At 50.5% G+C, this 12691-nt stretch overlaps 1 protein-coding gene across 8 annotated transcripts in view; it reads left to right on the top strand.

The window, feature by feature from the left end:
• The window catches only part of MYH14 (myosin heavy chain 14), a 93804-nt gene extending 81572 nt beyond the window's left edge, over positions 1-12232 (top strand). For all 8 annotated transcript variants that reach the window (XM_082710197.1, XM_082710196.1, XM_082710199.1 and 5 more), the window contains 5 exons: positions 76-199; positions 6561-6769; positions 9425-9533; positions 11133-11305; positions 11412-12232. In XM_082710197.1, coding sequence (XP_082566323.1) covers positions 76-199; positions 6561-6769; positions 9425-9533; positions 11133-11305; positions 11412-11565 — 769 coding nt within the window. In that variant the 3' untranslated portion in view covers positions 11566-12232. The remainder of the gene's footprint in view (positions 1-75; positions 200-6560; positions 6770-9424; positions 9534-11132; positions 11306-11411) is intronic.
• Positions 12233-12691: the final 459 nt, after the last annotated feature.

Below are 12691 nucleotides of genomic sequence, written 5' to 3'. Positions count from 1 at the left end.
CCCATGGCAGAATGGGGCAGGGCACCCTCCCTGGCCCTCGCATCCTCTCAGCTTCCCTGTTCCCGTTCTCCTTAGGGCAGCCATTCTGGAAGAGAAGCGTCAGCTGGAGGGGCGCCTGGGGCAAATGGAAGAGGAGCTAGAGGAGGAGCAGAGCAACTCAGAGCTGCTCAATGACCGCTACCGCAAGCTGCTCCTGCAGGTGAGCACCGCCGAGTGCCCCCCGGACCACCTGGGACCCCGCTGACCTGGGCCTGTAAACTTCAGCCCTCTTATTCAACAGCTAAAGCAGAAGGGAGTGTCTGGGTTGGGTTCTAATGGTTGAATAGGAGTTCTCAAGGAGGGGATAGGCATGGATGTATTCATTCAGTTGTATTTCTGAGGCTTCTCTAGGGCTGGATCCAGAGATGAATGATGTGGGTTCTCTGTTCTGCAGAGTTCTCTGGGAACATAGACATGGAAGTACAGTGTCTATGGGTAGGGTGGCATGTGTGATAATAGAAGGATCTTGGGCCCAGCAGATGGACAGAGATAGAGAAAGAATGGGGGAAGGAGGGAGAGAACTTGCTCCAAGAATCATAAGAAGGTATGTGGGAGAAGGAAAATTTGGCTGCGGTTTTAAGGCATAAGTAGGAGCTAGACAGACAGAGAAAATCATATTTTCATTTGTATATTTATTTATAAATACTGTCCGAAACTTCTGGAGGCTCAAGTCCTGTGCTGGGTGGTGCTGGGGACCTGGCAATGGATCATTCCAGGTCTCTGCCTTTAAGGACATCCTAGTCTGATGGAGGAGACAGACTATCCCCATACAGAAATATAAATGAAAGTGAAGGCAGCACAAGACACTGTGAGAACCTAGAGACTACTGACCCAGCCTGGAGGTTGGGGGCTATCAGGGAAGACTTCCTGATAGAGATGATATCTTAAAAGATCTTGAAGGAAGTTAAGAGTTTGCCAGGCAGACAGTGGAGGGATGGGATTTCCAAAGAGAGGCCTTTGGAAATAGTGGAAATGTCTCCACTATTTCATTGATTTATTTTTTATTTGAGAGAGAGACCATGTGTATGAGAGGGGGGCGGTGGGAAGGGGCAGAGGAAGAGAGAGAGAATCTCAAGCAGGCTCCATGCCCAGTGTGGGGTTGATCCCACAACCATGAGTTCATAACCTGAGCCAAAATCAAGAATTAACACTTGACTGACTGAGCCAGGTGCCCTCATTCATTTTTAAAGACACATTTTGAGGCCTCTCAGGAACCATGCCCTGATCCTGCTGGGGATGCAGGGAAATGTTAAGACCCTAGCTCAGCGCTTGGGGAGCACCTTGACCAGTAGGAGAGGCAGTCATACTCCAGGATGATGAGCTCACTCAGAGTGAAAGCCCAGTCATATGCAAGGCCCCACACTCTGCTCCCCGGCTAACTCAGACCTTATCTCTAACCCTTCTTTATCCCTGGTTGACTCTGCTCCAGCCACACCAGCCTCCTCACTATTCCTTGACTCTGCAAGGTTTATTCCTACCTCAGGGCCTTTGTACTTGCTTTTCCCACCTTCTGGGAGAGAGCTCTTATCCCAGACCATCCCATGTCTCATTCCTTCAGAATAGCCTTCCCTGACCACCCTGTGTGAAACAGCCAGCTTCTCTTCCACAGTTCTCCTTCATTCTCTCTCCTTTAATCTCCTTCATATCACTTAGTGCTACCTGGCACTATATTACGTATTTACCTGTTTGTCTGCTCTCCATCTCCCCACCAGAATGTAAGCACCTTGAGGGGTGCCTGAGTGGCTCAGTTGGTTAAGTGTCTGACTCTTGATCTTGATTTAGTCTTGATCTTGGGGTGGTGAGTTCAAGCCCCACGTTGGCTCCATGCTGGGTGTGGAGGCTCTTTAAAAAAAAGTAAGCGTGTTAAGAGTAGGGCTTCTGTCTTAATTGTGATCACTCTTCTATCTTTGGATCTAAAACAGTGCTGGGTGCTCATTAGAAATTAGCTAAATAATCCAATACATGCTCTAGTGAAGGGCACTTAACCCAACCTGCATCTTTGGCTGTTAGTGGAAAGGAGGACCTCTTTAAAAAATCAAAATGGGATGGGGGGCGGGGTGGTGTGGTGTGCCTGGGTGGCTCAGTCAGTTAAGTGTCTGACTCTTGGTTTCAGCTCAGGTCATGATCTCGGGTTCCTGGGATTGAACCCTTTAGTTGGATCCCTACTCGGCAGGGAGTTTGCTTCTCTCCCTGTGCCCCTACCCCCTGCTCACATGTGTGCACATATGTGTGCTCTCTTTCTCTCTAAAGTACAGTAAATAAGTCCTTCAGGGCACCTGGCTGGCTCAGTCATTAAGTGTCTGCCTTCAGCTCAGGTCATGATCCCGGGGGTCCTGGGATTGAGTCCCACATCGGGCTCCCTGCTTGGCAGGAAACCTCCTTCTCCCTCTCCCACTCCCCCTGCATGTGTTCCCTCTCTCACTGTGTCTCTCTATATCAAATAAATAAATAAAATATTTTAAAAAATTAAAATAAAGTACAGTAAATAAGTCTTAAAAAAAAAATCAAAATGGGAGCAGAGCACCTGGGTGGCTCGGTTGGTTAAGCATCTGACTTCAGCTCAGGTCATGATCTCAAGGTACTGGGATCAAGCCCCACGTTAGGCTCTGCACTCATCATGGAGTCTCCTTGGACTCTCTCTCACTCTCTTTCTGCCCCTCCCCACTTCTCTCTCTGAAGTAAATAAACAAATCTTTAAAAAAAAAATCAAAATGAAACTTAAAAAGACACAAAAAGGGAGTTACAAGAAAATAGCAAATATTGAAGACAGGCAAAGAAGATCCAACATATGGTAATGGGAGTTCCCAAAGAAGATGACCCCAGGAAGAGGAAAGAGCAAATAACCTGAGAGCATGACACAAGAACTTTCCTGAAATACTACAGTTGGAAGCTACATACTGGAAGAGCACACTGTGTATCCAAGGATACTGACCTATCAAAACTGATACCAAGGGGTGTCTGGGTGGCTCAGTTGGTTAAGCATCTGCATTTGGCTCAGATCATCGTCCCAGAGTCCTAAGATCAGACCCCACATCAGGCTCCCCACTCAACAGGGAGTCTTATTCTCCCTCTCCCTCTGCCCCTGCTTCTTCTCTCTCTCTCTCAAATAAATAAAATATATTTTTTTAAAAAAACTGATACCAAGACAGATGCTGGCAAAACTATTGCACAAATAAGGGCAGGGGGCAGGGAGGTATCCTTAGCCATCTAGGAAAAAATGCCTGTGATCTATGAGGAAAAGAAAATTTGATTGTCATCAGATTTTTGAGAGTAAGATTTCGTGCTGCAAGAAAATGGAAGATATAGTTAAGATTCTCAGCATAAGATGTGAGCCATGGATTTTTGCACCCAGCAAGACTTCCTTCCAAGTATAAAGGACACAGAAGAGGTGTTAGCATGCAGAAGCTCAGCAGCCATGTCCCCACAAGTGATTCTTGAGGAATCTATGAGACTGGCGGTTCCCAAAGTGGCCCCAAGGCTGGCAGCATCAGAGTCACCTGAGAACTTGCTGGAAATGGAAGTTCTTGGGCCTCGGCCAAGCCCGAGTGAGTGAGGAATGCCAGAGGTGGGGCAGCAATCTGTTTTAAGAAGCCCAGTGGGTTCTGATGCATGCCACCTCTGAGAGCCAGGTCCAGGTGATAGGAATCATTAGACAGCAGCATGAGGACGTAATGAGCGACCAGTTTGCTCATTGTTCTAAGACTCGGTGAGGGCTGAAAAGGAATAAGGAAGGTAACAGCTGTCTGCTCAGTTGTGTGTAGTGCAATTATTTTTAAATTAAGAGAATGGACAAATATGTAAAAAAAAAAAAAACAACCCTGTATTACTAGATTGAGTAATTATATTGGTAAAGACAGTATTCACGTCGTGTTTCTGAGACCATCATGTGTGCAATGTGGGACAAAGTCAATGAGTAAAGATGGCATCTTCACGTCCTCTTGCTGCCTGTGTCCATAAGCGAGTAAGCACTTAAATGTAGGTGGGTCATGAGGAGAGGCTTAATTAAAATCAAACAAAACTCTGTGATTCTGAATTGGACTTGGGCATGTTCATGTGAACTTGTGAGGTATTTTGTAGAGAGCCATCCTATCTTTATCTACTCAAAAGGCCTGAAAACAGTAACCAGTCCAGTAGCTGTGAGCATCGCCAGTACCCAAGTTTGCCATTCAGAAATGCCAAGGCCCGCTGATTGCCATCCAGAAATGCCAAGGCCTGGCTAATTCCAGATCTGAAACAGGAAACAAACAAGAGGAGACTGGGGCGTGCTGGTCATACCTCACCTTAGTCTGCTTAGGTTGCCGTGACAAAATACCACAGCATTGGCGGGGGGCTCACACAACAGACAGTTATCTCTCACAGTTCTGGAGGATGGGTGTCTAAGATAAGGTGCCAATGAGGTAGATTTTATTCTGAGGTCTCACCTGTTGGCTTGGAGGCAGCCACCATATGTGGTGAGAGCTCTCTCTTGAGGCTCCTTATAAGGGCACAGATGCCATCATGGGGGTCCCACCGTAGTGGCCTCATTGAACCCTAACTGCCACCCAGAGGTCCCATAACAAGATCTCACCACATTTCACAAGATCAGCACATTGTGGGTTAGGACTTCAACGTAGGAATTTTGCAGGGACACAAGCGTTCAGTCTACAACATACCAGTATCGAGGGAGCTAGCATACATTTTCTTAAAACATTCTATTTATTTATTTATTTATTTGAAGGGTTGGAGGGGGGACAAGCAGGGGGAGCGGCCTCTTTATTTATTTATTTGAAGGGTGGTGGGGGGAGAGGACAAGCAGGGGGGAGCAGCAGAGGCAGGAGAAGCAGACTCCTCACTGAGCAAAGAGCCTGATGCAGGACTCAGTCCCAGGACTCAGAGATCATGACCTGAGCCAAAAGCAGACACTTAACCAACTGAGCAATCCAGGCACCCCGGGAGCTGGCATACTTACATCAAAAAGCAGCTAGACATCAACCAGGAGAAGCTCCTGTTGGCCCCAAATGCAGCAGTTAGAGCTTCTACAAGGATAATAATCACAACTGCTTTAAATCAATCTGGTCTGTTTAAATCCATGAATTCAGTGATTTTCTTCCACTACTCATTAGTCACTATATTCATTTCTTAGGGCACCCATACAAAGTCCCCCAAACCAGGTAGCTTCAAAACAACAGCAACTTAGAGGCACTGGGTGACTCAGCTGGGTAAGCGTCCGACTCTTGATCTCAGCTCAGGTCTTGATCTCAGGGTTGTGAGTTCAAGCTCCACGCTGGGCATGGAGCCTGCTTAAAAAATAAAGAAAGTATATTCATATTGTTTTTTTAAAAGAAACATAGACCGAAGTTTTAAATGGGCAAGACTCAACTATAGGATCTATGCCTTCATCTTGGAGGGACAAAACTTGAAAGAGGAGCAAAGAAGTGATGGCCGTGACAATCAGGACAGTGTGCTATTTGGTGGGGAATGGTTGGGGTTGGTATTAGGGTGGTCAGGTGCTGGGCCTTGTGAAACGGCACTGTTCTATTTCTTCACCTGGGTGTTTGCCTTTCAACGTCTGATGTCATGGACTTGATCAGTTTCTGACTTTCTGTATTACAGTTTCATTTTCCAGTGAAAAGTAAAAAAAAAAATCATATGCTAATCACTGTGTCGATGTGTTCCTGTGAGAGCCCAGTGAAATAAAGTATGAATCAGCCTGAACCTGACTCACTTCCTTAGCCCTGGCGAGGACCTCAGTCAGAATACGAGCTGAATAAATCAACAGGAACTATTATTAGGGGTGTGTTTACACATTCTCAATGTAGTAGCTGCTGTTTGAGCTGGCATTTTTTTTTAAGATTTTATTTATTTATTAGAGAGAAAATGAACAGTGGGGAGGGGCTGAGGGAGAGAGAAAGAGAAGCAGGCTTCTTGCTGAGCAGGAATTCCCATGGGGGCTGATCCCAGGACCCAGAGATCATGACCTAAGCTGAAAGCCAACACTTAACCAACTCAGCCACCCAGGCACCCCGAGCTGGCATTTCTTAAAATGACCCTGCCTGTCACCCATATCAGAACCATCTGAGATGCTTGTTGAAAATGTGGATCCATGGACACTCCTCTGCCTTCCAACCCTGGATCAGCCAGAAGCAGAACTTCTCGGGGGAGGAACCCTGCAGTCTGCATCTTTTTCTTAAGCTCCCCACATGATCCCAGTGCAAACAGAGGTGTGATAACCCTTTGAATGGACTCACTCACAGTCAGAGGTAGAATTTATAGCATTTAAACAAGTTTGTGATAGTCCTGTGGACTTATTAAAATGTAGCAGAAAGCTATCGGAAAGGTAAAACATGGGGCTGGCACTGTTGTTGGCTGCTAAGACAATCAGGGAAATTATATGCTGTTTATTGAGTGTCTATTATGTCCCAGGCTCTGTGCTACGCACTTAACTTTTGTCAACTCACTTAATTGTGGGAGGTGCCTGAATTTACCTACTGTCTTCCCTCTGAGACTCTCCCATGATGGTTCTGCTTTTCCCACTGCTACAGGTGGAATCACTGACTACAGAGCTGTCAGCTGAGCGCAGTTTCTCGGCCAAGGCAGAGAGTGGGCGACAGCAGCTGGAGCGGCAGATGCAGGAGCTCCGGGGGCGCCTAGGTGAGGAGGATGCTGGGGCCCGGGCCCGCCAGAAGATGATCATTGCGGCCCTTGAGTCTAAGCTGGCCCAGGCTGAGGAGCAGCTGGAGCAGGAGAGCAGGTAGGTGGGGGGGGGTGCACAGCTAGAGGGTGGTCCCCACATTCTGATCAGGGAGATGAAGGGGAGCTGTGTTACAAGCCCCTGGTTTAGAAACATCCTAAAGATGTCATAATATTAATGATTGCTGATTTCCTCTATTATTTAAGATACTTGGGGCTATAAGTAACTGTACTCCCACCAAGAATAAGATTTAAACAATAATGTAGGGGCGCTTGGATGGCTCAGTCGATTGAACATCTGACCTTTGGCTTCGGCTCAGGTCATGGTCTCAGAGTCATGGGATCTAGATGCATGTTGGACTCCACACTCTCCCTCTGCTTCTCCCTGTTCCCACACAGTCTCTCTAAAGTAAATAAATCCTCAAACAGTAATGTAGCAGTTAGCTCTAGCTGCATAACAAACAAGCCTAAATTTTAGTGGCTTAAAACAACACCCACTTCTTACTGCTCATGAGTCTTTGGCTGGCTGATAGGTTCTGCCGATCTGAGGGTGGGAGCTTCATTCATGTGTCTGTACCTGAGTCAGCTAGATGGATGCTGATCTTGGCTGGGCTCCCATTTGCTTAATTCCTTGCCTGGGACAGTGAGGCTCACTTGTCCCTGCTGCAGACTGGCCCAGGATTGTTCACATAGCAGAGTCCAGGTTCCATGGGTGAGGGAAAGCGTTTAAGGTTTCTTGGGGCCTAGACTTGGAACTGGTACAATGTCACTTCTGCTGCATCCTCCTGTCACTAAAGCAAGTCGTGTCGCCAGCTCAGATTTAAGGGAATGGTGAAATCGATTCTGTCTTTTGGTGCGAGAAGCTGCAAAATCCTATTGCAAAGGCTGTGGGTAGAGGAAGAGGTGAGAATTGAGGCCATTTCTGTCCTAGGCAGAGCATCAGCCTTGGGGACACGTATGGGAAACATCAGGGTGTTTGGAGAAGGGTGACTGGTCCTGAGAGCCTGTGACTCAGGAGAGGGATGGGAGGCAAGAGCCTTGAATGCCAGGTCAAAGAACTCTGTCTTGGGAAGATGGAAAGCCATGGATATCTGTGAGCTGGAGGGGGTGGGGGTAGGGTCAGTGCTGGGTGTAAAAAGTCCTCCTGGGGATCAAGTTGGGAGCAGACTGGAGGACAGAGACTGGGATCTGGGAGGCTAGAGAGGAGGCTGGGTGATTGTGGCAGAAAATGAGGCCTAAGCTGAGGCTAGAGAGTGAGGATAGACATGAGGGGATGAAAAAGAGAGAGAGGCAGAAGGGGTGGAGCTGGGGGCTGATAGGCTCTTGTGGGTGTAGGGAGAAAAGGACAGTGTTAGTGGTTAAGTCCCAGTGACTGGGGGAATAGTAGGGAAACAAGTTGAGTTTACTGGGGAGTATGATAAACATGAGGTCTCAAGGACAGATAATGGGAACCAGCCCCAGAGGGTCATGGGAGAAGGTGTTGTCATCCCAGGGCCCAGCCAAGGGCCCAGGGGCTCACAGGAGATGTAGTTTGGGGTCTCTGGAGAGGCCTTCCAGAGGCAGATGGATATACCACTCTGAGCTCTTTCCCCTCCCCCATTATACAGATGGAAAAACTGAGGCTCAGAGGGTGTTAATGACATACTCAAAGTCATCCTGGGAGCAAGGAGTGGCTGGGGGATCTGTAGTTCAAGGAGCCTCCCCCACCGCATCCCTTTCCACAGCTTGAGCCCTCCCACTTCCCTAGCCTCATGTCTGCCTCTCAGCCCATCTGAGGCTGCCGAGCACCACCCATCACTAGGGGCCCCTCACGTGGACTTCACCCCGGGTGTGATGGTCCTTGCAGGAAAGGATAGAGGAGCCAGGGCCATGGGTGGGGAAATTTGGGGGAAGGGAGGGGATGGCTTTGAGGGGGCAGGAGGTGGGGATGGCTCTGGTGTCTGATCTGCAGACCTAGGGGGAGTACAGGGGGAGGAGGAACTAGTTGGGGAGAAGGCGCTGAGCCTGGTGAGGAATATGAGGGGTGGGGGGGGTGTGGGGTCTGGTGGATGGCCGAGGCTGGGGGCCTACCTGGCTGGAGCCCAGGAAACAGATTTAGCAGATGGCTGTGGTGACCTGGGGTGCTGATGAGCTTGTCCAGGGGAAGCATGTGTATGAAAGGGAAGAAGCAGCCAGGGTGGCTGATGGGGATGCTCTGGGCTTCCAGAGTGTCATACACACACTTGTGGACAGTGGAGAAGGGAGTTAGAGAAGGGATAGGCCAGGTCAGACGGGAGAGCACAGCCTTGAGCTGGGGGCTTGGGCTGAAGGACAGAGAGGAGGGGACAGGACAGAGTCCACAGGACATCAGGACAGGGTGAGCACATGGCAAGGAAGGAAAGGGCAAAGATAATGCCTTAGATCTGACCTGGGGATTGGTGGTCAGTGAGGCAGTTCCCTAAGAGGAGGACTGGGGTGCACAGTGGGGTATGGGAACTGGTGTAGACATGAGCCACTCTCAGGAACATTGAGCACCTTGGTACAAGTCAAGGACTAGATGCCATGCAGTCAGGAGCCTGGGAGACATGTCCGGCCTGTGTAAACTGTGGGAGCTACAGAGGGTGGGAAAGAGAGAAGAGGCCACTGCAAAAACAGGACAGCAGCCCCTGGACAAGGCTGAGGGGACAGAAGCCCACATGAGCTCCTCTCCTCATTGCCTCCTTCACACCCCCTCCAGGGAGCGCATCCTATCCGGCAAGCTGGTGCGCAGGGCCGAGAAGCGCCTAAAGGAGGTGGTGCTCCAGGTGGAGGAGGAACGGAGGGTGGCCGACCAGCTCCGGGACCAGGTGAGCCACTGACATCTCTGGGGAGCAGTGGTGGGGATGGTCTCCACTGACAGAGACGTAGCCCATGCTGTCTGGATGCAGTGAGTTCCCATCATGAGAGGCCACGTGTGACCACCATCCTGGGGCTTGGTGCATCAGTGGAGAGCTGGCATCGGTGACTTTGCGATCTGTCCATTGTGGGATCGAGGACAGGTCCTGGTGGGGAGCTGAGACAGCCAGGGAGAAGGAAGAACTGAAACCCTACCCAGAGGCTAGGCCAGGGCTAAAATCACAATGTGTAATGTTTACAGAATGCCTACTATGGGCCAGGCACTGTGCGAAAGACATTAGGTGTAGTATATTCAGTTTTTATCAGAACCCTGCAAGGCAAGTACTATCTTTTCCCCTCTTATTCGGGTGTTAAAAATGAGGCAGAGAGAGGTGAAGTAACTTGTTCATATTACTTAGCTCATAAGAGATGGCATCTGGGTTCAAACCCCAGGACTCCGACGGCAGTCTCTCTCTGCTCTTATTTATTTATTGAGCAGCAAGTGTGCCCCAAGTACTGTGCCACATGGTTTAAAAAACCAAAAAACAAAAACATGTTTGCATTCTCTTACCAGCCCCAATGAACAGGTGGGAGAACAGAAACTTCAAAAGGGGACACAGTTTATATCAAAGTCACACAGTTAGTAGAGACAGAGCCTGCATCAGATTCCGGGACTCTCTGACTGTAGATAGCATCACTGTGGCCTTAAAAGCTCTGCTGCCGCTTATTTGCCCTGCATCCCATCATTATCCGGCACCCACCACTGTATTTGGCATTGGAGATGTGGCTGTGAACAAAATAGAGAAGGTCCCTCATCCATGGAGCTCACATTTGTAGCATAAGGAAAGGAAGACACAAACCTATAAACAAGGAAAGATGAGGACAGATTGTGACAGGGGCTATGGAGGAACAAGAGAATGAAGAGAAAAGGAGAGGTGGAGGATTAGGGAATACTCCCTAGATTAGGGGTGAGGGGGTCGGGTCAGGAAGACCTTTCTAAGGAGGTGACATATGAATTGAGAACTGAAAGGAGAGAAAGAGCTAGGCAGGGGGAACAGCAGGTGCAAAGGCCCTGGGGTGTGGAAATAAGTCTGGTGAATTTAGAGCAAAAAGCAGAGCAGTGTGGCTGGAGAGAAGAATGGGGAGGGAAAGTTGAGTGATAAGAAAGGAGGCCAGAGGGGTTGGTGGGAGGCAGATAATGTGTGTCCCCTCCCCAGAGACAGAGATAGCAGGGTTTGGGGAAGGTCTTGGTGAAGATGGTCTCCCAGTGGGTTTATGGGAAGAAGACCCTGCAGGACCTGGAATGCCAGACTGAGGGGCTGGCACTTTGTCTCAGTTCCACTGGGAAGCCATGGGAGGGCTTTCAGCAGAGGAGAGATGGGGTCAGTCTGGGCATAGAAAGACCCCTCTGAGGCCAAGTAAGGGACAGCCTCACATTTGCAGCTCGGATGGAGGCTGGCAAGAGGATCTAGAACGACGCATCAACAGAAGGCAGGGGGCAGGAGGGATGGGGTTCTGGGGGCCCAAGGGAGTGGCCCAGAGATGCAACCCAGTCCTCTGCTCCCACCAAGCTGGAGAAGGGCAACCTTCGGGTGAAGCAGCTGAAGAGGCAGCTGGAGGAGGCCGAGGAGGAGGCATCCCGGGCTCAGTCAGTCCGCCGAAGGCTGCAGCATGAGCTGGAGGATGTCACAGAGGCCTCGGAGTCCATGAACCGGGAGCTGAACACGCTGAGGAACCGGCTCCGGTAGGACCAGCCGCGCACGTGCACCCTCACTCCATAAGCCCCGCCCCCAGCTCTCTCTGCCCGCCTCCTTTAACCTCTGTCTCTTGGTTTTCCCTCCTCCCTGCAGACGTGGCCCCCTCACCTTCACCACCCGCACCGTGCGCCAGGTCTTCCGACTGGAGGAGGGCGTGGTCTCGGAAGAGGAGGCCGAGGAGGCAGAGCCTGGGGCTGGGCCGGCACCACCAGAGCCTGACGGGCCGCCTGTGTCCCAGCCCCAGTGACCCCACCCTGTTCCCAGCCATGGCCCCTCCCTCCCTGGCCCCTGGCCCCTGGAGGCCCAAGTGCCAGGAACCCTCCCTCCGACCTCCCGCTTCTTGCACTTGGGAAATGGTGCCACCCTTTGGCACTACAGCACTTACCAACCCAATGCGGGGGGGGGGGGGGGGCGCTGCGACCTCCTGTAAAACCCTAAACACAGAGGAGCTGGCGAGCAGGGAGACGAGGACTGGGGCTTTTGCTGGGGAAGAAATCCAGGTGTAGTTGGCAAGCTGTGGTCCCAAAGGGCTTCCCTCCATCCTTAAGTTGTTAATGATCTTTATTAGCCAGGGAGCATGGCTCCCCTGGCCTCCGAAGCTAAGGCTCCCATTCCTCTCCCCCCACCCCCATTTCTTCCTCTCGCTCCACTTAGCCAGTGATCCCTGAACATCTGAGCGACAACAGCCCGAGCCCCAGGTCTCCACCAGCCTTTGTTCCTTGCAGAGGGGGGGGATAAAGGGACCCTTCTCCCCCTATGCTCCACCCTCCCTCCCTTCTGATTGCTCTTGTGTGATCACAGTTTGGTTGGATTTTCCTACGGGGCCTGGAGGAGGCTCTCATAGCCTCTCAGCGTCCAGCCTGTTGCAGAAATAAACTCCAGCCCCAGCCCTTGGGGCTGTGTGTATTCCTGCACAGAGATCTCTGATGGGGCAGCAGGTGGGGCAGTCTGCTGGTTCGAATCACAGCTGGCCAGTGTTGAGAGCCGCTGGGGTACCCGGCGAAAAAACTCATTTCGGCCTCCTTCCCACATATTCCCTTCATCATAGGTGGGGAAACTGAGGCTGAGCTGTCCCTTGCTCCCAGACTCCCAGTAAGTGGCAGAAGGGATGCTGCACTCTGACCCTTTGCAAAACAGTGACAGAGTGACCATTGAGCCACCTTTTGGATGGCGATCCTTTGTTTAGCTGAACATGGGCGAAACGTGGGCCGCTCCTCTCAACCTTCAGCAGAACCCTAGAGGTAGGGATTCCATTGCTTTCCAGCACCTAGAATAGTGCCTGGCATGCCGTTGGAATTCATATATTTGCTGAATGAATAGATCACCCCTTCCTGCCCTATTAGAGTGGTGGAAACAAGCCCAGAGAGGCTGAG

Source organism: Mustela nivalis (genome assembly GCF_964662115.1).
Source record: "Mustela nivalis genome assembly, chromosome: 18".
NCBI lineage: Eukaryota > Metazoa > Chordata > Mammalia > Carnivora > Mustelidae > Mustela > Mustela nivalis.
This window is presented reverse-complemented; position numbering and strand designations above follow the sequence as displayed.